The sequence below is a fragment of the Aulonocara stuartgranti genome, assembly GCF_965226115.1.
Source record: "Aulonocara stuartgranti genome assembly, chromosome: 5".
Taxonomy (NCBI): Eukaryota; Metazoa; Chordata; class Actinopteri; order Cichliformes; family Cichlidae; genus Aulonocara; species Aulonocara stuartgranti.
This window is the reverse complement of record NC_138943.1, coordinates 12,218,942-12,245,380: the sequence shown is the minus strand read 5'-3', so window position 1 is coordinate 12,245,380 and position 26,439 is coordinate 12,218,942. Positions and strand designations below refer to the sequence as shown.

General features: G+C 38.5%; 1 protein-coding gene across 8 annotated transcripts in view; it reads right to left on the bottom strand.

Annotated features, from left to right (window-relative positions):
• ptprt (protein tyrosine phosphatase receptor type T) overlaps nucleotides 1-26,439 on the bottom strand; it is a 310,486-nt gene that overhangs the window by 157,260 nt on the left and 126,787 nt on the right. For all 8 annotated transcript variants that reach the window (XM_082534416.1, XM_082534409.1, XM_082534410.1 and 5 more), the window contains exons 9-10: nucleotides 10,642-10,757; nucleotides 9,488-9,668 (exon numbers count right to left, since the gene is read on the bottom strand). In XM_082534416.1, coding sequence (XP_082390542.1) covers nucleotides 9,488-9,668; nucleotides 10,642-10,757 — 297 coding nt within the window. The remainder of the gene's footprint in view (nucleotides 1-9,487; nucleotides 9,669-10,641; nucleotides 10,758-26,439) is intronic.

Genomic DNA, 26,439 nt, shown 5'->3' with positions numbered 1-26,439 from the left:
TGAGAAATGTGTCTTAATTAGCAGTTCAACATCAACTACGCATATTGAAAGTTTAACGACAACCTACGACTTTTAGGTATTGCCATATTATTGTGCAGCTCAGCGGTAATTTGTAAAATGAACCCAGTGTCATCCTAAGATGAATGGGAGACAGACAAGCTGTAATAATGTCATGTAGAGATACATCTTGAAGCACCCTGTAGTCAGTGAATAATGGAACAACTGCTGAGATTAAAAAAAAGACAGCAGCCACTGAGATTTTCTTGGGCTATGGGCAGATTTTCTGGCTCACTGCTGGGAACGCTACATCCAAATCAAACTCACTGGAATGAAAAGCCTCAAACATAAAATTTTATTAGCTTACAAAGTCAATTACCAATTCAATGTCAATGGACCAACTGTCTCTAGTAAGGGAGAAACTTTTATCTGTGTTAATGATTTGATTCAAAGTTCAGCAAGACGCGCATTTTGTGTATTTATCATTTAAGGATATTTTACAGTAAATGATCTCTTCTTCCAGACATTTGGTATCCATCCTGTTCTTTGATTGTGATGAACACATCTTTACTTTCAACCCTTAAGTTCAACTAAGATCAGTTGACTGTATTGACACTTGCTCAGAAGATGTGATTTCTTCTGGATTTATTAATCTCAAGGTGAATTAGTTTACTATCTGTTAGTCTATTATAAAGCAATGTCCTCAATGCTTTAGTTTTTAATTAATCAAAACTGTTTAATGATTGTGTTGTGAATTAAGAAATTCTGCCAATGGAATATTTGAATAACTGATGGACTAAATCTGATCACTGATCACAAATATTTTATTATGGACTGCAGTTTTTTTTTGAAAAATAAAAACTGTGTTTCCGAACAGCTTGAGTACACTGCATTTCAAATCCAATGAGTTGGAGTGAAGTGAATGGTTATCGGTGTAAAAGGTTGTTAATCAAATTATAAACTGTGGGGTCAAAAGATACTGAGCAATGAGGATCCTGTCTGTACAGGAAAGCGCAGACAGGACTACTTGTGTTGACAGTTGACTCATTAAAATCTACCTAGTAACAAGAGTGTGAGTGTATCAGTGGGGTTTTCAGGATGAGGCAGGCTTTCACATGTCTTCATGGAGGTACACAGACAGAGAAGAGGTGTCAGACATCTCATCTGGGAGTGAAGCTGTCAAACAGTCGAACTCACCAATTCACATAAAAGCAGAAACACGCAGTTACACACAGACACATGCACTAGACCCTTGAACACAATACTTACACACAGTTGCACGTACATACACTGAGGGGTGTGAATTGCTCTAAATGATAAGAAGAAAGAGACAGTGTGCCAGAAGGGACAACCAACTGCAATGTGCAAGAATTCATGTGTGCTTCTATGTGTGCATTTGTGTCTGTGTGCATACTTGTTACTCTTGGTTTGGACATCTTTAATCTCTTTCTCTAGTCTCATTTTAGGAAGCTAGTTCCCAAAACATAAATCAGTAAGCTTTGCTGCCAAGTCCTGCTTTTGTTTAGGTCAAGGACAGGATAAGGCCTTTAACTTCAGATTTTTCTTTCCACCTTTCATTTTTACTTCATGGCTACTTACTATTTACGTACATATATGAGTAGAGTTTTACAGTTTAGAGAAAAATGTCATATATATTTGTAATATTCTGGATATTTATAATTGAGCTTTTTGTATATATTAGAGTCATTTCTTAAATTTTGTAACTTTGTAATATATTGTATTATTTATTTTAGTCCAGTCTGTTACTGTTCTTATGGTCTTGGAGCAACTGACACTACAATGTTTTCTTAGGGATTATTAAAGTATTCTGAATCTGATTCTGATCATTTATTGTATGTTGACCTTAATTCTGATTGATCTTGGATGAACATAATGTTGGCTTACATAAAAGTTAAGCTTGTGTTGGTTTTGGACTCACTGTAAGTCATTGTGAATAGCAGTGTTGGGTAAATGCCTGTGCGGTAAGGCAGAAATGAGTCTGACAACTGCAGGACTCTTTTACAGTTGCCTCAGTCTGATGCCCCTCAACTGACAAAAAGCATTTTGGAAAAAAAATTCTGCAAAGTTCCACCATTTACAGCCACAAATTGAATCTAACAAAGATGGATGTGCCACAGCTAGTTCTTTTACACTTGAGAATTGGCTGCCATTATCCATCTCTCTCTATAACATCCAACAGTTTAAGGAAAACCCACAGTATGGGAAGTTTCCAACCTTTTCTGCTATTTTTAAAGCCATAAAACAGTGACATGACAAACACAACAAAGACCAGTCCTTCTGAGGTTGAAAGGGTTATATTTAAAAACTCCACACTTATCCACATTTCAATGCCCAATATTTAAAAATATTAAAGTTATTTTGTTGTTTTGGCCCCTTTTTGGCTGTTAGAAGATTAAAAGAATTTCCTACATTTCCTACAAAACATTTCCTAAAAATATACTTAAATGAAAGGGTGGCTGTGTTGCAATAAATGAAATTTATTGCAACACAGCTGCTCACACCTATAGGTTATTAAATACAGATATTTGTGTTATTATTTCTTATATGAGAAAATAACAGGTTAGAGGATAATGTAACAAAAGTATGACCATTTATCGGTTACATTAAAAATTATGGCTCATGACTCCAAACCTCAGAGTTAATGTTTTATACCTTAAAAACCCCCAAAGATCAGAGCACAACAATGGCACATGGAAAAATAACAAAGATTATTGGAAACAATTTTTTCACTAAAATTCATTCACAAAGTATTCTGACTCACAGCTACTGAGATGCACAACAGAAAGCACACAGACTAGTAAACTATCAGACAAGTCTGACAGGAATATTTTGATTAGTAATTCTGAGGTGTTGATTAAGGGCCCAGCCTGTGGAGCATATCAAATTACCCTAACAAAGAAATGCAATTAATTGCTGCCATTTTTATTCAACACCTTATCACTCACTTCTGTGTCTGTGTGTGCACTCTCATCTTTTATGATGCACAGTGTCTACCTGAAAATCGTTGGATGTTTGTGTGGTACTTCTGTGTGTTGTCTCTGCTGTCTGTGTATGTGCACGTGTGTATACCAGGTTTGCATATCTGTGTGGGGACCACAATTGAAAGTTCACTATACTTGTGGGGACCAACAGCCTTTATGAAGACAAAATCCCCATCCCCACAGGTTTGAAGGAATTTTTGGAAACTCAAAATGTAGTTTTAGTGTCAAAGTTACAGTTAGGTTTGGGTCAGGGTCAGGCATTCATTTTTGATGGTTTTTGTTAGGGGTAAGCGACTATGGAAAGCGTTATGTCAATTAGATGTCCCCACAAAGATATGAAAACACAACTGTGTGTGTGAATGCACGTGAGGAGCCTTCTGTTACTCACAGTGTGTACCATGACATCTGTGTATGCTGCTTTCCAGTGTGTGCATGACTCACATGACAAACCCCCGTATCTGCTGTGGTTTGCATGTGTTTGTGTGTTCCTGTGTACCTCGGGGGCTTGGACAGAAGAATACAGACTTCATTGAAAAGATAATGGCAGCTGTAACACATTAATCATAACTTGATTAAGTCCCATCATGCTGCAAGATGAATGGCCTGCTTTATTACGCCAGCAGCTCTCTCTTCTGTGTGTGCCCCTGTCTTGCCATCTCTCTCAATCTTTCTTTTGTATTCACATTTTTTGTCTCTTAACCCTCTCTTGCTTTCTAAGTTTGGCTCAAATTATCTTTATTGGCATGAAATAAATCTCTGCATTTTATCCCTGGCTTTCATTTGTCTTGCGCCCTTTATTATGCAACAGACCTGATTGTTTATATGAAAATTTTGACTTTTAATCTTTGTCAGTGTTTCATCTTGTAGCAGCCTGTGATTTTGTGATTATCTCAACTATAACTATGTAAGAGTGAAGTAAATACTCTTGTAGTCACTATTCACTTTGAGCTATTTTTTCCATAACAGTGCTTTCTTTTTGTTTTTAACATAAACAACTACATTTTTTTTCTTGCAGGGAGGGGGGGGGAATTATTTAGTGTTATGTAGTGTGTTTTTTTACATGTTGTTCAACACAGATGCTTAGCTTCCAGGGGAACAAATAAACTCATCTTGACAAATGGCAAACAAGCAAGGTTTACTAGCAGTAGTGCAGGATTCAGTTTTCATTGTGATACAAGGATTTAGGACAGATACACATTTGCAGTTATAATTAGAAACCCCTCAGAAAGTACAAGGGCAAGATTTGAATCATTTGAAAAACTTCTTTTTGGCAATCAGACCACAAATAATCCCCTTCATTAAAGCCAATGTTTTATCCATGTGAAAATTCCTATTCCTATGTATACAGTGGGAAAAATAATTATTTGATTCCATCCTGAAGTTTTCTCACTTACAAAGAAATTAACTCTTTATTTAACTCTGTTTTTATGGTAGTTTCATTTTAGAGGAAAGAAGCAGAATAATGACCGAAAATTTTTTTATTTTTTATTTGCTCTTACTTCAAAATAGCAGCTACAAACCCAGACACTAACAATGACTAAAAGTCATTATTGCCATATAAACAATCAGGTCTGTTATGTAATAAAAAGCCCAAAACAAATGAGAGCCAGGGATGAAATGCAGAGATTTATTTCATGCATGATAATCTGAACTGAATTAATACATTTCTTTTAAGAACAAACCAGCATAAAATTAAAATCAGTTCAATCCTTTGGAGGTAAACAAACTTAGCAGGGAATCAAATCAATATTTCCTCCACTGCATGCATCTAATCTATGGAATATTAAATGTTAAATGATTCCGTTAACATTTTATATACACAGTAGCGTCTCGTTAATTTTTTAACCTGATCTAAAGTTGTCAATAATGGTAAATACGATTATGCCAAAATACTCGTTCTATTGTCATGTAAAGATTTTGTCCTGTAGGATTAGAAAATTTGACTTTTACATCAAATAAAAGTATAAGAATGATTAAAAGCACATTAATGTAAATGCACTTCTACAACTTTAAACGTGCTCTGATAAACTGCCTTCCTGAAAAGTGAAGCTCTGAAGAAAACAAACAAAAAACAGAGCTGCTATCTTTTTTTCCTTCTACTCTGATCTTAAACAAGAACCGTACTGTGATGGTAACAGGATGATGTCATCTCAATTGCTGTCATTATAGTCTGTGTGAGGAGATCTTTCTCTTTAACAGTGGTTTGGATATTTGTGCACATATAAACAAAGGGATTTAAGGTTACCATATTTATTACCCGTTTGTCATGTAGTCATTGGCACAACACCCGAATAGATGGAACTGTCAGGGGTGATCCTGGCTCAAGAGTTGGGTGTTCCTCTTGTAATCGGAAGGTTGCCGGTTCGAGCCCCAGCTCAGACAGTCTCGGTCGTTGTGTCCTTGGGCAAGACACTTCACCTACTGCCTACTGGTGTTGGCCAGAGGGGCCGATGGCGCGATATGGCAGCCTCGCCTCTGTCAGTCTGCCCCAGGGCAGCTGTGGCTACAACTGTAGCTTGCCTTCACCAGTGTATGAATGTGAGAGTGAATGAATAGCGGTATTGTAAAGTGCTTTGAGGGGTCCCGAAAAGCGCTATATAAATGCAATCCATTATTATTATCATTATAACTGTAGTACTATAGAATTAGTACCCATACACTCTTCCTCACTCTAAAAACAACATATTGTTTCTGTCCATCTCTCTTTCATTCAGATCCAGTTCACAGTCCTCAAACTGTAAATGTGGTGGATGTCAGAGCCGCCATAATATGATGCCCAAATGCCTTCTATGATCGCCTTTGACTCCTATGCATTACTGAGTTGAGGATGAAAATTATGGCTATACTAAAGACAGCCACACACCCACGAATACACTTACAAACAAAGTCCATAAGAGATGCTTAGAGATATTAACAGAGCTCTACTCACAAGCCCTTCTACTAATATTACAGAAATCAATGAGTAATAACTACCACTGTCACAGTAATCCAAGAAACACCGGGGTATAAAGATCAAGAATGTGTGCACAAACAGCTCCCCATATAGAAGACATCTGGACACTGAAATCAAGGAATCCTGCAAAGACATTAGAACATTAAGAGAGGAGCCGAAGAGCATTATGACAGCATTATGTCACTGGGACCCAAGGGGGACCCATGCAGACTCACAGATCCACTTAACAAGAACAACAAGATTTCCATAAGTGATGCTATAGAGAGTGCCAAACAAAGGATCACGTCTCTGGCCACCAGGCCAAAGAGATATACCAGAAAGGCAAGGGTCAACAGAATTCTTCCCTCTTTACAACATGTTTTTTTTTCTCCTGGGCATCACAGTAACCAGTAGGCAAGCACAGCTAAGAAAGAAACTGGAAACAGCACCAGAGGGTCAAAGTACCAGCTACTAGTTGATACAGTAATATACCTCTCTTAAGACCAGGGAGTCAATCTGAGGACCACCTGAATTGACTACAAGACAAGCTACAACTCAGCCAGTTGAGTCCTTCATCTGTAGGTCATTAGGTTTCCGGAGGGCAGGTTAGTGGACATGCAGGACAGTTACAAGTACCTAAGAAAGTAACGGACATTAAGAAAACTAACCAGGAACTAGAAAAGCAAAAGCAAAATGACACAGAAACTCTGATCATGGAAACACGTGAACGCTCCCTAAACACCAGATTGATAGAGGCCACAGCCAACAGGACTGAATATGGATTAGAAGTCCCGATGTGAGGTGGTCAAAAACAACAGGCACTTTAGGAACCGAGCTTGAGGAACACAAACATAGTAGTGATTAAGTTACTGCCCTGGCATGATGTGATGTAGTGGGAACCTGCCTCTGTTTGACAGTGAAAGGCAAGGTCCTAATTTTTATCTGCTTTAGTCTTATGTAGCTTTTAATAGTTTTATCTATATAGAGAATTTTAAGAAGTGATTTACATCTTGTGTACAGTGGCTGTAGTTATAGGCATCATTCTTGTTAAGTGAGATGATGGAAAACATTAGTATTACTTCATTACTCCGGTCATTGTACAGAACCTCTTTCTGCCGATCCTTTTATCAAGGAGCAATGGCTTTGATAAGCAATGCTTATCAAATAGCATATACAATACTGGATCGTAACTCTCTTTGAAAGGTAGCAATGTCATATTAGCTATTTTTAAAGAAAGTTTCACAAGTTGCCTCAGCAGTCTTGTTGTTGCTTCTTCTGTAATTGTTATTATAATTTGTAGACAACTTTAGGTTAGAAAGGCACATTTTGCAAAGTGCTTATAAATGGTAGTCCAGCCAGTTTATGAGAAAATCAGTATTCAAGCCAAATATAATCAAAGAGAGTAAACATGAAAAACCTTTATCTTCTTAGCAGCACGACAGTAAGAAACTGTTTTTCTTTTTCTACACTAATAGGTGTGTCAGCCTAATAGTGGTGGTCTCCTCACAGTGAGCTAAAGCTAAAACATTCATGACTTAATATGATTTGATAGACTGTGTGTATGTGCATGTTAATATGCTATAATCTGAAAGGTAAAACAATTAAAGAGGGCATTATTAAAATTGCTCTTATCCTGAGATTACTTTCACAAACTAGGAGAGCATGGTCCTTGTGAGTAAGCGAAAAGTAATTTCATGTCTTAATTGCAAATCCCCAAACACAGGCTCAAGTTTATTTCCATTTTATAGTATGAGCACAATAAAAAAATGGAAAACCATATATGTTTATGCATGTGCATGTGAGAGAGCAAAAGCTTCACTCACAGGAGCCCCAGCTCTATAAAGCTATTACCATACAAACAGTAATTAGCCTCCATGTGAACAATTGCTGTTCTGTTCCCTAATTACTGAATTACAACCAGGAGATTAACGATGGTTAAATAAAAAACAATTAAGAACAAAACAATTAAGCCTTTTTCCCCTACCCCCTCGAAGCCATTGGTACTCCCCAGTCATGTTAGTTTTTTTTATTTTAAGGGTTCAGGCAACTTATATTATCCGTGTGCTCGTCTAGCAAAGGTAGGAATTTCAGACTGAGATGTGATGTTCCCCAGAAGCTAAATTCAGAGAATATTAGTTATGAGATCAGGAGAAGAACAGTGAGCCCTGAGGAGGGCGGGAAAGAGATAAGAGATTTGGGATCATTAGAACAATGTTTTTATCCTGCTTATCAGGCACTGCTCTAATGCTATTCCACTTTATCGCAGGCATGTTGTTGAGAGAAATGTGAAGCATCAATGAATTATTACTAGCTGTGGCGAGGGTATACACTATGTTCTGAATTAGTAGAACATGGAGCCCTCTAGAAAGAAAAGGAAGGAACAAGTTTAAAATGTGGTTGTTTAGAAATAACTCCTACCAAATAATGCATGCTTTTAGGCTCCAAAGTATGTACTATAAAAAAAATCCTGTTCAAAAGTCTACTGCTAAGACATCCATGTTTATTGTGTAATTTGAACATGGCAAAGATCAAACCTGTGTGAGTGTATTTTTACTTTATTTGTAATTGTTGTTCTGTTTCCTTAATGCAGTCTCATGGATTACTTTACTTTCTGATTATTGCTGATATAAAAATTCTGTGTGACGTTTGTGAGTCTTATTATAAGCAACCACATTAATAACTTTTGTTTGAAACAACTGTTTTACATTTGCGATTTATAACCCGGGAAACAAACAATCTGGGATCATGTTTTATTTGTCTTTACAGAATGCACCTGGTCTCTTCCTGTTAATAGGCTGTCCTATTAACAGACCTATTGTCAACCATTTATCTAACTTAAGGTTCAAATTTTCCTTGAAATAAAATCATGCTTATTTCTCCCAGGACAAAGTCAGAGGATTTGTCCCAGGAATAGCTGACTTCAGGCCTGGACTGGTAATCTAGCACACCGAACACTTTCCCGGCAGGCTAACGCACTTTTGGACCAATAGGCTTCGTACTGGCTGTACAAGAACTGACAGCAGCCCATTCGTTCATTTTCATTACTGACACTGGATTGTCCCATCTCTTAATGCGACAGGCCACTCCCCTACATTTGCTGTGCACTCATGCACCATGTAGAAAACATTTTGTCAGGAAGAAGGGGCGAGAAGGTGGAGCTGGAAAGCTGAGAGAAAACAATAAAAAGAAACTACAATGAATGCAGCAAAATGTGTCAAATTGCACCATGAACAGTAGTACCAACAACAAGTAGTAAGCAGGCCTCACAGACACAGGAGGTTGCTGCTGCTAGCACCATTCAGGTAAAATGAATGGCTATGACCATGAGCCGTTGCTAATTTCTAACTTTTATTCATGCTGCTTTTAATTAATGTCACATGCTGCAGTGCAACTAAGAAATAACCCAACAACAACTGTACCAACCTGGTTAAATGCCAGTGCCCATTTCTTGTCCCCGTCCAGCCCTGCTGTCTGGTAATATGTTGGCTCAATATTACATTATAAAGTATGCTAATAAACATGCTTATACATTTTTCCAATCGGGGCTTTCACTCACCATCCTCCTCCGTCTGTTTGACTATCTCTTCACTCTCCTTGCTGCCCTCAGGGTTGGCCAGGACAAGCCGCAGCCTAACGGTCACAAATGGCCTCAGTCCCCTCAAAGTGTAATGTGATGATGTTTGGATTAATTCTTCAGCTACAAACTCCTGCTGGTTGAACACGTACTGGTACTGCACCTGGAAAGCACAAGAAGAAACATGGGAGATTTTGCTTTTTGGTTAACAATAATAGTGACAAATCCAGAGCTGCCCTCATGTAATATGCTTGGGAAATATTAATAAAATGATAACAATATAGTAAAAAAAAGTCAGGAGTCTGATGTCTGTGAAGGTTCTCAGTCATCCAGGTCATCCAGGTCATCGTAGTCATCGTGTTCACATTAGCAAATGTTAAGCTCACCCGAAACCTTGGCTGATTGTGACCTACACCCGTTTTCACACCTTGGCTCATGTGATTAGGTAGAGGATCATTAGGGGCTCCATTAGGAGGTACCTTCACAGGGCTTAAATCTGGGACTCTCCACCATTTGACCCTAGAACTGAGGAAGCTTCTCGGATGAGAGGTGAAACATCTTCAAGCAACTTCAAGAAGTCCAGACGCTTTTCTTCCCAAGCTCCTTAGACTCAGGGGTCTGATCTTTGTAGCATACAATAAGAGGATCTGGAGACTCACAGTTTGAGTCTACTAGGGGAAGGGTCAATGTAAATCAATGTCAATGTTTCAATGGTAAAACATTTATTTCTATGTGGTCTCTATCAGGACGGCTATCCATAGGGGAAAAGGAGCTACTGAGTGATTCCGTGAGTAATGTGCGAATCGCCTCTGGGACGTCCTGTGTTTGACACCACTTTCCACCGCAATCATCAAAACATTAGATAAGGTCATATCTCTTGAAAGAATGTTCTATCCAAAGCATGGACAAAAACTGTGACAAGTCCTCAGGTCAGCTTTCGGCCAGTTACAACATGCATTCCCCTGCTCTCGTTCCCACATTTCCCATCTATCATCAAACTATCATAAAAAACAGAAAGATATGAAAAATAATAAAGTTAACTGGCAGTTGATTTTTTTTCCATAAACTCTGCTCCCGGTCCTTATTAATTCCACATAATACCCTAAAGGTGGAGAATAAATAATGGTTGTGCTTACCGTCAGATTGTAGCTGTGGCAGCGTGTCACAGCATACCCAAAAGTCTCCCATTGTACTGTCAGCTGGCGGGCTCTGACATCCACCACATTGACATTTTGAGGACCGTGAACTGGATCTGAATGAAAGAGAGATGGACAGAAACAATAGCTTGTTCTTAGAGTGAGCTGGAGGAACAGCAGCCTCAAGCAAGGAAAGAGTGTATGGGTACTAATTCCATAGTACTACAGTTCCATCTATTTGACTTAAAAAGGGGGTAAAATACACTCCCTGGAAGATTTTGTTGGCTTCTAAACTACAGTTTGCAGGTCAACTCAATGCTGCTGATTTCAACCAAGTATTTTTTTTTAAATCAAGCTTGCAAGCTCTGGCATTTACCAGATTCAGTTAGTCAATTTATTCACTGACAATAATGGCAAGGAAATTATGACAGGCCATAAAAGGCTTTTAAAAGGTTCACAGGTCCTCACCTCTCATCTGTTAAATAACAGACATTCTGCCTCACCACTAGGCAGTGCTACGACATTACAAAGTTCAGATTCAGGGTATAATGACACAAGTCTTAATCTGCAGACATTAGGAGTTGCATTACTTCCTTTGCCATATGTGATACTCAGTCTCTCGCTCTCTCTCACTCACACACACATCCAGAGTGTCACTATAAAGGGCATTTAATTGATTACTTTTGCATTAATTACTTGTAGACCTTCCATAAGCACAACGTGGCAAACCTGTAAAATGTGAAAGAAATATTCAAACAAACACGTGTAAAATCACAAGCTTACACGAACAACAAGCAACAAGCTCAAATTGGCCCACCTACACCCATGCAGCAAAACAGCTACACACAACAACATATCCCCTCACAGTTTTGTTCTAGCCATATGTTGGGCTCTCATCCCCAGGTTTGTCTTTCACAACTGACTGCACACTAACAAGCTTGTTCAAACGAATCTTTCTTTCTGCCTAATTAGTTTCTATCAGCTAACGATGGCATCCAAAACAGGTCACTGTATAATTAGTGAAGCTATTAAGCATATTTCTCCAATCAAAATGAAAACCATTATTCTAGGTGAGGTTATCTCTAAAAATACACATATTGGAGAAATAATGAATAATCAAATTGATTATTTCAGATACTTGTCAGAAGAAAGAAACACAGCTAATGAATTTTTGGTATTTGAATATCCTTAACTATTATAACCAAGGATTTTACCCTCAGACTTTAAAGATGTAAGGTCAAAACATTTTACTTTTTGAAAATTAGAATGGATACTTAAGTGTAATTGAGTCAGACTTAAAAAAGAAGAAAAAAATATTTTTTTTTGACTTTTCAGGTTTTTCCACAAAACATCTTATTAAAACTCTGCTTACTTGTTTAATTTAGAAAAGCCTATCAAAGTGAAGGCTAAGGTAATAACCTTTGGTCTGATACCAAACGACTGCATGAATGCATCTGAGCGCATTAGAAGATTGTTCAAACAAGCTTCTTAGTATAATGGGACAAGATTAGACCACAGCAGCATGGATAAGCCATCTTAGAGACCATCTTAGACATGAAACATATGTTACAGGACTTCTTGTTGATGACGTTTTATTACTGTTGTTTTTGTGACTTTGGGTGAGACTTTAGGCTCCCTGGGATGCTTTATGGTTTAAAGAGTCTCTGTTTCTACTTAAAAGACCAAAGCCTATGAAGTAATCTACTATTCCTGGATAAAACTGTGGCAGACTGACATTTGGCAGCCAAGAAAGCAGCAGGGGGAAGTAATATAACCAACTTATAGCCCAATCTTCAGGTCAGCACAGCAGGCAATATGCTTTCACACAGCCCACATACTGTCTGCAGAAAATGGGACTTTGCTACATCTGACTGAGACTAATGCAGATGGGCTGATGGGCTACTCGTGCTGTATTTGTATTTTATTGAAGAAAAAAAAATTTGCAGGTCAACGTGCAGCATTTGGGATACAAGGGCCGCCCACTTAAAGATAACTTGCTTTTTACCCAACAGGTGATAATCACTTGTCTATTTGTCAGCAGCAGGACATTTGGCAAAATTTCATGTGAATTTTCTTCAAATGTGTTTTGAAATGTAGTGTGATGACAAAGTCAGATCAAAAGTGAACAGTGATGCTCACCTTATTTCCCTATTTTCCACTGCATTAAATCAATATTATCTTTATTATGAGGTTGATGATAAGTTGAATCTGCCTCCTCATGGCTTCATGTCACAAGCTGTCTGAGAATGATTTTTAAACTAAAGCACAATGACTGTCCACTTAGAAACACACATGTTTATCCCATCTCCATCCTTTTTCCCCCCAAACTGATCTGTGAAGAACTCTGTATGTATGGAGAGGGCATGGTGGGGAGCAGAATAGACACAGGTGAGCCAGTTTGAACACAGATAAAAACAGAAGTAGCCAAGCTATGTGCAGAGCTGTGTAAATGTAATGACTTAAAAGTATTTTAATTGTTCAGCTGATCTGTCCACCTGTGTTGCTCTCTCACCCACATGCTATTGTGTGCTATATTTGTTTTTGTTTTTTTGTGTTTCGGCCAGATATTGTGCATTATCATCAATGCCACAGGGCGCCAATATGATCATGAGCTATGGAGTAAATCGCTCAACCCCTGTGGGAAGATTAAAGCTTTTATTATAGTCTGTTACAGACATGGACAGCTGGAGGCGTGATGGCCGAGTAGTCCTTCCTGTTCTACTTCTTTGATGTCCATCACCTGGGGTGCGTGCATGGTTTATAATGTAAAGTCTCCACAAACAAGTTTTCACAGTCACAAAAAATTGTCAGACACACAAATGTCCATACTGACTGTGATGACGAATTTACATATATTTACTTGGACCTGGCAGAGTCGCAGATGCAAAAAGTATAATTAATCCTTGGGCTTCATCTCTATCATTACGTGAAGTTTCTCATTCTATGGTCAAATAAGCCTAAATTTAAAATAGAACACATTTAAGTGACAAATATACTACATAATTAGCTTTTGTTTGCGGAACAGGTTGATCAAAATCCTGGATAGTTGTTCATTCAAACAGCCACTCAGGTTGCTGACATCTGCTAGAAGCATACAGGACTGCAAACACACTTTTCCTAAGTCTGCTCCACAGTGCAGTGACCACATCACTGGTCGAATGATCTGCCTTTTAAAATGAAGGTATGTTTACTTGCCCTGAAATTAAGTTTTGATCTGATTCATGCTTAAGATATTTTTCCAACAAAGGTAATACTGCCCTGTTTCCACGCAGCTAGCCAATATTAGATAATTAAATGTCTTCTTGTCCCTCACATTTTAATGAGATTGCCCCAAACAAGCAGTTTTTTGCGCCATAGAATATAATAGCCCTTTATTGTCATTGTAGATGTACAATTAAATTGTAGGTGCTCCTCACCAACTGTGTCAGAATAAAATACAAATAGTAGACGGCAGGAATAAATGGAAAACAGGAGAAATATATACAAAAATAAGGGAAAGGCACACATTATAGAATAGCTGAAAACTGCTTGGAAGCAGTGCAAAGACTTGAGTGGGAAAGACTGAGTGGCCTGAGTGATTGGGGTAACTCAGACAATGGCTCAGATAGGTGGGGTGGGGTGGGCAGGGGTGTGGGTTGATAGTGTTTGTTAACAGTGTGAATGCCCCAGGGGAAGAACCTGTTTATGATCCTGGAGGTGTTGGACCTGATTGACCGGAGGCCCGATCAGAGGTCCAGGATATTCTTCCCCAGGACACAGAGGAAGTGCAGCCGCTGTTGGGCCTGCTTTACCAGGGCGTTGGTGTTGTTGGGGGTTCAGGTGAGATCAGTGGAGATGTGGGTGCCGGGAAACCAGAACTTACTGAATTACACGCGTGGTTTCAGATGATGGAAAGAAACAAAGGACTTAATTGTATGACTTGCTGTTTTCAAACAACAGTCTTATGATCCATTCAGACCGAGAATGCCTAAAACAGTCTGTAATTTTCTCCTCTCTTTCTACTTTTCATTCAATATCAAGTACACAATATCAAACTGGTGCTCTGTCAAAGACATCACTGTTTTTAGTTACTGAAATGCTGCTGTGGGTGCCGTTTATAAATCACAGGTGCCCATTACTTTACTTTTATTTTTTTCAAAATTTTCTTCTCATGCAGTGTAATTTAAATATTCATTTCCACTGCTGAATTGTTCTCTATGCCATATAACCATATACGACTGCAACAATGTAAACAGTAACAACAGACAAAATTTCCTCGACATGATTAGGTAGTAAAATCTTTTCTGAAAAGTAGCCTCCAGTTGGAGACAAAACAAAGAAAGATGCTGTTTTAGATTTAAACTTTTCTATAGAGAACACATTTGAACTAACCTTTAAATATGCGTGCTTAAGCAGATCAAGTAGCGTACCTACAGGAAACGCACAATGTAATTCCTCAATTTCAAAGGCATAATCACTCACTCATTCAGAGAGAATTAAGTAATCAGGTTTCCCCAAGAAAAGCAATACATCAAAGCTTCCCTTACTGCAACGCCTATTGTTTCTAAATGCACCAAGAATACAGCACAGAAACAGCTAAAAAAACAAACCAAAAACAGCTCCACAAATCCCCCCTCACCAACTACCAGCCCTGACCACTTAATCCAGCAGTCTTTCAGTTTGGTATGATCTGAACTAATCTTTCAGATTATCCGTCTCATTCCTAGTTGGACCCGGATAAACAGATTCTTAACTTCTATTTATAAAAGAGAGAGAATTAGATTGTAATAGAATGGAAACAGAAAATTAGATCAAAGATTCCACCAGTGACCACTTCACTGCTTTATGAAATCTTACATTGTATTATATATTTATTATATATTTTGTTTTTCTTTACTGCTGTATACAGTGATTATGCTCAAATTTTACTTTAGATTATCATCCAGCTCTATTTCTTCTCTTTATAAACCAAAGTAAAGACGTGTGCTGTAAAGTTGTGGAGAAGGAATGCAGGGAAGACTGGGAGGAAACAAGTAGGAGAGCTTATTTGAATTATTACTTTGTTTACATCGTTAAGTTGATGATGGTGTCTCCCAGGCTGCCCTTGGTCATGACAAATGCCAGATTTGCCACATCATCCATCTGATTTATTCTCTCCTTCTGCCCTCTTCTCCACTCTTTCTTTACAATCACACTACTTATATATTCTTCTCTTTAACATCGGCTTTGCATCTCTTGTCGATGTTTCTGAAATCACCTCTGTGTCAAAGGATGATAGTGATGCAGGATGAAAAGAATCACTAAGAATCCAAAGTATAAACAAAAAAATAAAGACAAAAAAAAAAGATGTGTACAGTAACCGCTGAAAGAGGAAAATAAAGCACAAATTGACATATGGGATAAAAATAGAGGTCAGTTACACGCAAGAAGAACAATTGTATCACTCCACAGGGAGACAAACCCTGTACTGGGCAATGTTTCCACCCTCATTAATCAGGGCTGGTCAAGGGTTGGCATGTTAGCCATCACACACTGTGGAAGGGCATTGTAGATGGCACAGCTGGCACACAATGTGACAAGGCCAAACAGTGGGCCATGTTGCAGCCAGACATGGAGCCTCTTTCCCTATGGTGGACCAGAGAAGTAGTTCTTAATATTAAAAGGACTACAGAAGCTACCTTTAGCATTTTTCTTTTAGCTTAGCACTACAAAAAAATACATCTACTTTATAAAGAAAATTTGACTCCCATATCATAACACATCTACTATATGACTTGCATAATGAAGAGTTTAAATACATTGAATACAACAACTATCAAAAAGTCCTCTGATGCTGATATTGAGTAAACTATATTTCAAGGTGTTGTTGACTGTCCAAAAATGAGACAATTCAGCTGTAATTCATTTCTTTTAGCTGTGCTGGAAACTGGATAGTGTGGAAACTTGGAATATGTGAAATGCAAATAGAAGCTTGTCCCCATGACAGTTCTAGCCTACAATAATGCCAGAGGTTAAATGCAGGATCACCAAACTCAAGCTGTTTAGCACTTTTACTTTTCTTTGACTTTTCTACAACCCCAGCCTGAACTGTCTGTGATCATCTACACAAGAAGGACTAACAAGCACGCAAGCCAATGGATAATGCTAATGCCCAGCTGACTTAACTGGAGGTAGAGATAAAGTTGTTTTGCCTGTCTTTGAAAGTACTTAAGGGCCCATTGGATGTTTTGGCAGGTAGATATCTAGTTCAGGCAAGAGCCTAGTGAGGCATTGTGTTTTGGAGTGCCTTTCTGAATCTGATGAATGAGCAGCAGAAATAGAGCCATTAATCCAAAGACTTTAGGGAGCCGTTCCAGGGAGAAGAGGAGAGAAAAAGAAGAGAAGGAATGGAAATCAATCTTACTGCCCCCCATGCTTCCTGTCCTCCTCTCTTGTTCTCCTTTTCCTTTTGTTTTTGTATCATTCCTTTTCCACCTTTTGAGGATTTTCCTTTAATTAACTGTTTACTCCTAGTTGTACCTCGACCAGTTATTTTTTTCTGCATAGAATCTATAATCGATCAATAATAACTTTTTTCATCTTTTCTCCAAGATTTTCTTCCATTTGCCACTTCTGCTTTTCGTTCTGTATATTTTTTATAGTCACTTCCCTGTTTGTTCGACCACTTTTGCACTTGGTTATAAAAATTCTTATTCAGAAATCTGCTGTCTTCATGGTCCAAGGGAAATATGTGTAATGAAAAATGCAAAACTATGCATCCCCTATGACAAAGGTTAGGGAAAGATCACGGTGCAGAACAAACTTTAGTCAAGTTATAGGTAGGGTGAGGACTAGTGAAATGCTAAACAGGTACTTCAGCTGATCTTAAACTTAAACTTGGCATACCATTCAGGTATAATCATATGCCTGATTCAAATAAATATAGTTCCTTCTATATCTGAAGTTTGTGTACCTCTATTAAATACATTTAGTTAGACACTTACGTTCTTGTCCATGCCAACTTCTATGATTATAGTAACTTTTATGTGATAAGGTGTAACAATTGTAATTTAACATATCAATATTGGCATTGAAAAAACTGGCAAGTATACATTCCTCCAGTACAAAGTCTCTGGATAGTGAGTTGAGGAGGACTGCTTGAAGTTTAGCACAGCTCACTACAAAAAAGTGTATAATTCTGAGCTTCTAAAGGAACATGTTCTTGTTGCAGCTCTACTGTACTTTCTTCTAATCAGTCTTCCTACATTAATTTGTTCCCCAAAGTCAAAAATCAGGCATCCGAAGAAATGAAGATGGGGCAGTGCAGACTAAGAAAACCATACACATCTTTTATTTTCATCACATATGGGCTACACACATTTCCTTAAAAGTACAAACAGCCAGTAAACAGCAACTGTGTCATGCTAGAAGATGCTATACTGTAGTTGAAATGGGTACTGCAATTAATTTTGTATATTTCATAAAGAAAAGCTTTTACTAATTGGCTTTGCTGGAACGACCTAAAGATTTCTGCTGGTATTTGTATATGTGCTGTTAGAAAGGACCTGTATGTCTCTGACTCTCTCTATGGCCTCTTATGCCTTCGATGCGGTTTGAATTTTTACTTCATTTTGTGTTTTTGATCCTCTTCTATATTCACACCTAAAAGGTTAAAAAATGACAAATGAGAGTGAAAGAAGAGTCAGTGTGAAAGTAAAATCATAGAGAGCTTCCCACTGAGAAAAGCATGGAAGGGACACTTTTCTGTGCCATGCTTCACATGCATGTGTTCTATGTGCAGTCAAAGTGTGGGTGAAGCAAAATGACATATCATGTTGAGCACACTAGCCAAAGGCTAGAAAATCAATTAATACAGCTGATTCTAAACACCTCAAACCACTACAAACTCACATGTGCATGCACACACTCACACACATGCACACGCACACAGTGGAGCACCCCTGAGGCTCTTATAGCTTCAGCATTATTTGTGACCAGTGATATGTTGCAGAGGCTGCACCTTTAATCTGCATCCTCACACCAAAGAAATAAGAACCTAACCTCTACGTACACACACACACACACACACACACACACACACACACACACACACACACACACAGTGAGAGAGCCAAGCTTTACTATGACCCCTTAAGGCAAACAAACAAGATCAGAAGAAAACATGGAGGCTTTCACCCTCCTCAAATCTAACATGCGCGTGTGTGTGTCGGTATGTACTGTGTAATCATGTGTATGAAAATAATGCACACACACACACACACACACACACACACACACACACACACACACACACACACACACAGAAACATCTTTACCCAAGCACTTAAGGACATACTTTGATTCACCTCATTAATAAAAAGCAAAAATGAAGTATGCAATATTTCAGCAGTGAAGTACCTCAATAGCACATCATAAAATTATCGACCGCTTAATCATGCCAGCTTTAGGAATGACATTAAACTGGCTCATTGCCTCAACACACACACACACACACACACACACACACACACACACACACACACACACACACACACACACACACACACACACATTTGTATGACCATCTTTGTGAGGGCATTTAATCCCACATACCTTTGAACCCTTAAATTCTAAGTTTAACCATTATGTCTTAAGCCATAAACTGCTCTTTTACATGGACCTGCCAAAATTTCTGTAATCTGATGATCTTAAACTCAGTCTGGTGCTCAAAAAACATCTGACATCTGACACATGCACTGTCTTAAGCAGACCCTCTAATCAGTGAAGGAAATTACTCTACACAGGTACAATTAATGTACAATTTAGATGCTGGGGAAACTCAAACATATATAAAGACAGATCCAACTCAACCCGAGCACACACAATAGCAGCAGCAGACAACATGACACCCTGTAGCTCTTTGTCTTTGATAAATTGGATTAAATTCACTAGTAGCAGATGCCTTTTAGTGGATTTTAATTACGCCTCCCTGCATGAAACCAACTACTGAAATTTAAACCATAACTCATAATGTCTGAATTAAACTTGCAGCACAGCGAATTCACAAAGATTTTCTTTTTAAAAGATATAAAGAAACTTTTCATGTCTCAAAAGTCATCTGCAACTATTACAAGTCAAAAATAACTCAATAGCGCAATTAATTTTAAAGATGGATTCGGGTGCAAATGGTTACATAAGAGGTTAAAGTTAAGTTTAAGATAACATCATTTCAGTTTTATGCTGAAAATCAATAACTGTTTGTGTTCTCCTCGTTGCTGCCAAGTCCTCTTTTCTGTGCTTCCTACTACTTCTGAAAAATTAGCAGACAATCATAAATGACTGATACAGGATTGTTGCACACTTCTACCAAGGAACCAGTGCAATCCCCCATTTTATCCCATTCTCCGCTGAGCAAAAGAAAGACTTTTTTCAAGTCTTTAAAGTCTTTAACCTTTAAATGTACAACAAATGTGACCTCAACTGTTCAAAAAGTCTTGAGCCACCACTCATTTCTACACATATTGCTGCTACGGATCAAGACTTACTCGAGGTCTTGGTGTGATGTGTGTCCTTAAAAAAATCTGAAACTGGAAAAGTGGAGGACAAAAGAAGAAGTGTCCCGAAAGTCATTTAAATCAGTGGCGCCAAGTCTTATAGAATGAATGAATCCTAATCATGAACTGTCAGAACACACAGCCAATACAGTAAAAGAACACGCAAGGGGAACCAGTCATGGACTGGTCTCCCCAGAGTCCAGACATCAACATTATTGAAGCAGTGTGGAATCATCTTAAAAGAGAATGGAACAAAAGGCAGCCAGCATTCAAAGAAGGGTTTTAAGATGCCTGGTGAACTATTCCTGAAGAACAAGTTGCAATAAAGGATGTCTAGAGTTCAGGCTGTGTTGAAAAATAAAGGTGCTCAAATTGGACAAAACCTGCTTTTGCCTTATATATTGTATTTCCATTTATGTTTACAGATGTTCCAATAAATCACTCCCATTTTCTTAGCAAATATAAAGAGGTTTAAGATGAGAACAAATGAGAACAAAATGTTCTTGAAGTCAAAAAGCATCATATGATACGGTAGCCGTGGAATGAGCACTACTGCGGCATCTTTCACTGTAAGCATTGTAATCCTTCAGCAGGACAGATACAGGATGAATGTATATTATTATGATATCAAAAGCCACAAGAAGAAGAATGCTCGGAGCCAACACTACGCAGTAATGTAATTCAAAATGGAGCAGAAAGAAAATCTATTTCGAATCCCGCTTTATTAATACCATTGCTGCCTACAGCCAGGAAAGGGACAATTGAGTTGTAGCAATTTGCAGAATGAGGGGGCCAGAGAGCGGAGGGAGAAAGAGAGGAATAAGAAGGAGGGGTGCTGAGACTGAGAAAGAGACCAAAAAAAGAGACTGTGAACAGATGGAAAGAGCAAGAAAAAAACTGAAAATTTAATAGGAAGACACTAAATAAACAAAATGAAATAAGTCGAGTTAAATGAGAGAAATGCGAAGTCAAAAAATAAAGGGACTGAAAAAGGAAAGACCCAAAACAAAGAAAGTGATACAGAGGAAAAGACAGAATGAGCTAGAGGGGACGAGAAAGAGATTTAAAGCAGCGACATAATGAGCCAGTTGATAGTGAGGCCTGAGGTTAAGCACCTGAAGCCAGCAAGTAATTGGCTGAGAATGACAGAGTGACAAGCAGAGAGATATAGGCTGTGACCTGGAAGGAGAGAGAAAGATGGAAGCAGAGAGATGGGGGTAGCTGTTGAATGTAAGATGAATACGTTCAACAGCTCCTCCCATCATTTTTTTTTTTTAATTTGATTTTGGCTGGAAAAAGAGGAGGAAAGGCTGGGAAATCCTCGGGGGCCTATAATAAAAGCATGAATACAGCTACTCGTTACAATAATGTCACTCAGCCAATTATATCAGATTAAATTATAAAAGAAAATGTCTTTTACTTCAACTCCTCAGGAGAGTTTGAGATACTGTGGTGATACCTCCAGTGGGTCGTGTGTTGTAACTTCCCTTTGAAGATGGATCTTCTTTTTATTATTATTTTAAAAAATTCTTTCCCTTGATCACTAAAGAAAGATCCCCTACAGGCTTTTAGAGCTGTGTTTTAAAGGAGGACTAGAGAGGTGGGACGTTTGAGTGTAAAGTGAGGGGGGATATAATTTAAAAAGTTTATCATGTGCTATTTTACAATGACAAAAATACACACAGCTAATGATAGGAGTATCTGAATGACCTTTCTCAGGAAGATGTCTAGACTGCTGGAGTAAAAGCCAAACCTCTTTCCAAGTTATCCAATATATAGTCAGGACAGCTTGTGACAGCCCTGGAAACCTGTAAGGTGTGTGTGGCTGGGGGTAGATACCGAGAAAAATATTCAATCACATGTCAGGATATACAGTGAACTACATTACAAACAGTCCCATGCCATGCTAGCCACATCTGGTATTGCAGATCTTGATCCCTGATCACCACCTGTATCATATAAACTGTGACATCTAGGGCTGTGCGATATGACCAAAATCTCATATCCCGATATAAGACATGTATCGTCCTGATAACGATATAAATCACAAAAATTTAACATTTTCTGTAAATTCTGTGAATCTCGGGCAGCTCAACTTGCGTGAAGTGTTTCTAGCTGGGCGTCGTGTACCTGGAGTCGAGTGTTTTAACCGATGCATGAAACTATACATTTTTAGACATAAGTTGTAACGGCCGCCGTTTTCTTTGTGAGTATTTATTACACGGCGTGCTGCCAGGAAAAGCCTGTTCTAACGTTTGAGTCTAAGGTTGTTTTTTTTTTAGCACCTGGCGGCTCTTTTTTGCTTCTCATTCGTAAATAATCTGCTCTTTCACGTGATTCCGTTTATTTTGAAAAGTCTCAACAGGACCTTGAGCTTTATTGTGAAAGGTTTATGTGGAAAATAAACAAGCGGACACGCGATGGTTTGTTGTTGCTAACAACAATGCATGAAAACAGTCGCTTGTCTGTCTGTAGTGTGGTTATATAAAATATAAGAGAAAGAGAGAACTTTAAGAAATTAATATAGCCACTACAGTGACCATCAAAACGATGAAAAAATATTGCCGTAAACAGTTTATCTTGCGACACCACGAAACAAACGATAGCGTAAAATGAAATGATATATATATCATTATATGAACAGCTCTAGTGACATCACTCACGTGTTTTGGACTCGGCATTCTGAAGATTCTTTTTTAGTATTTTGGCGAGTGGATCCAGAAGTGACCGTGATTAGCCCAGAGGATGGGGTGTTAAGATATTTGCTAATTCTCGCATTTGTTCAGTAGCAAGACGTTCTCCTAAACTGAAATGCCACAAACACACATTTACTGCTAACAGACTAATAAAAGAACACAATTTCACTCAGCGAACTGAAGCAAAATCTGCTGGATGACCTTTGCTACACAACAACGCCATTTGTAATATCATTTCACTAAAAGTAGTGCTCCAAAATTTAAGCAATGGTAGAGAGATCCAATTCAATGACTCAAATTTGCAGAAATGAAGTCTTCAGCAGCCGGTTTTAGCACATCTGTCAATCAAGGCAGCCCCTATCCAAACGTTAAAGCTTACAGGTAACAATTCCAAGAAGAATGACAAAAATCCAGTGGCCTGTGGGGAAGTCATTTGCTTTTGAAGGCAGAACAAGTGGTCATTAGAGGAACTGCATTTACTGGCACTTCATTTTTCAGCCTCCGGGGCTGCCACTGCGATTGAGCTGTAATCTGTTGTCATTATTTCAAACACATTTTAGTCTGACCTGATTTACATTATTGGCAAGTACCAATACAGCACACGCTATGTGAGAGTTTTGTAGACCATTGCGTGCAGTGACCATTTCAGTCCCAAACAAACACTAATGAGTGTACAAAGCAGGTATTACGCATAAGGCCAGAATGGAGTCCTTATTTGCTCAGATCATTGTAGTCACAGGACTGCACAGACTTGAACTTGAAAGCAAATAGTTAATACACCAAACCACTTAAGTAAGCGCAGTAAAAGGCAGGTAGAAAATTTGATATGGAGAATGGTTTAAACCGAGAACTGAAAAGGTGATGAGTTTAAATTGAACCAGTGAGGTCATGTCAGGAAAAAGAGAGGTCACAGGCAAAGATCTGGATGTGAAGTTTTAGATTTTTTCCTTTTTATTAAAGAAAATGGAAAAAAAAAAAACTCATATTATTTTAATAAAAGGTTCAGAGTTGGGAATGGGAAAGGAGGTGAACACTAAAATATTTACTTTACATTGGAATTTAATTAAGACTGTGATCTTAAATATGTTTTAATACAAGCTCAAAGTCTATCTCACATGTTAATTAATAATGTCTTGTCACATGACAGGACAGTGTCAGGGAAAGGGCCCTTTGCAGGACTCAAAACACAGCAGAAAAAATAACAGAACTTATCTGAACTCCTCAGCTGGTCAGTGTAATGAAGGCTGCAAAACGCTTCTTAAATCGCAACTTTTGATTATTGAAGTCAATTTTAATGATAACTACCAAAAAAATGCTAATGTGATTGGACTTTCCTTCCTGAAGATGACATTTGATACTTACACACAAACCAAAACCAGACAAATTGTTGTGGTAGAGCGGTAATGCGTATCTTTTAATCTCTGACTATAGTTTGGAAGAAAAAAAGACTGAAAAGTATCATCAAAGTTAAAGTTACTGGGTTGTTTTCATTTTTCTGTTAATGAGTTATTCAGTTTTCGCTTTGTCCATCTTCACATTGACGAGACAAGAGGGTGATTTGTTTGGCTATGTGCCAAGACGGCCCTTTCTAAATGCCACGACGCTGAAAGCACATCGAGCGAGCATCTCGCCATGCACCCACTGTGTTTTTGTGTTAATGACTCTCTTGCAGCAGTGCAGTTGTCAATGTACACCTGTGTATATGTGTGTGTGTAGGTTTTAAAACCAAAGCTACACAAATCATTAAATTCTTTGTCCCTTTCTGGGTGTTTGTCTTTGTTTGTGCATATGAGTGCTAAGTGTCAATGATTTTTGTCTTGTCTGTGAGCGTAATGGGGGGGGTATTGACCGGTGTCCCATTAAAATGGAACCCTCTATTGGGAACGCAGACAGGAGTGTAACATTTATTGAATCCAATTTGTGTTTAAGAAAGACATGGAGAAGTTAAGGGACAGAATGTAACAAATATTATGTTAATACTTTTGGGAGAAATACCCAGTAGTATCTGTGCGATCACATTTACTGCTGATGTGTCACGGTATGTACAAGCAGGAGGTAGAAGGTGGGGGAAAATAATGATGCGTGAAACTTTGCACAAACACATGCTTGTCATTCTGACATGCAGAAAACGTTGGCTTGATGAAGGTTTTCTTGAGATTATATCTCAATCGGAAAGACTGGCAATTTTGAAGGAGGTCTATGCTAAATGCAAATTTTGAACCCTGTTGTGAGGGCTGATAAATGAATATGGCGTGTTTATTTGATTGAACGCCTTCGTGAAGCAGCAGGCCAGCTTTCATAAAGGCTCAACAAAGTTCTCATCAGCATGGCTTTTATCCCAGCCGAAATGTCGGGCCCCCATCCATCGCCATGCCGCAGAAAGAAAAGGACAGACTCAATTTATCATTCACAAATCAGAAATAGGAGCAGAAACACAAGATTGACTTTGGGACAGGCAAAGAACTCTGTGGGCAGATACTACAACACACTGGTTTCTTTCAGTTCATTTGAAAAGGTGCTTTACCAAAGAGGAATAAAGAAGCACTTATAGTCAAAGCAAACACAATATGAGCAGATACAGAGAGCAGCAATAGCAATGAGGCAATAATAATGTCAGTCCTTCCCTGTGTATCCAGCTTTATCCTCATTGTTTCTCTGGCTCTTTCCACCTCAGTCTCTCTTTTTTTCCTCACCCTTCCTCAGTTCCTGTGTCATTTTCATGCTTTATACCGCAATATTATTATCATGCTTTTGTATCCCACCATCCGCCACTGTTTTCTCGCATCTATTTTTATCTTTTATGTTTTCTTATTATATCAATTTCTACCCTCTCTTCCTCTCTATTCTTTATCTTAGTCTCTAATCATCTTCTTGTTTCTTTTCCCCCTAATTTGCATGCGCCTCTACTGCCTTCCTCCTTCCCCTCCAGCTCTCATCAGTAGTTAGAAACTGGACAAAGAACAGAGAGGTCAGTGAAGTCTGCTGGGTACTCTTAATGAGCTCAACATATACACCCAAACCTACAAGCACACAGACAGATAGACATTTGTGGGATGACATACTACACATTTTTACACAACAAGATGATCACTGGCACGCACACACACATAAACAATCTGTCCTCTATTGGCTCTTGTTATTCGCTCTGGTGAGTGAGCTCCGTTCACTTTGACTTGATTGGAGAAAGGGAGAGAGAGCATGTGTGTGTGCGTTTGTGTTCAACTACAAGCTCAGAGTAATTAAAAAAGATAGACAGAGGCAGTCAAGCATGAAGTGCATTAGCGAAACTGGTCAGTATCACCTAGCAAAGATGCATCTTTGCCTAACTGCCAATATGTTTATGTGTGTCTGTGTGTGTCCATTAAAAGCTTGACACAAAAACACTGGCTTGTTTGCAAACCACAGGTCAGTGTTCTATGCAGACTACTCAAGTTCTTCCACACTATCCAGTCTCTCAACCAGGACACTCAGCACTACTACAAGTAAGTGCTGCAACATTCACTAACTTCTAACCTCCGCACAAGAACAGCTGCCCTCAGTGGCGACTTTATGACCATTATTACTTGTCCTTTTCTTGGGAAAAAGGAAGC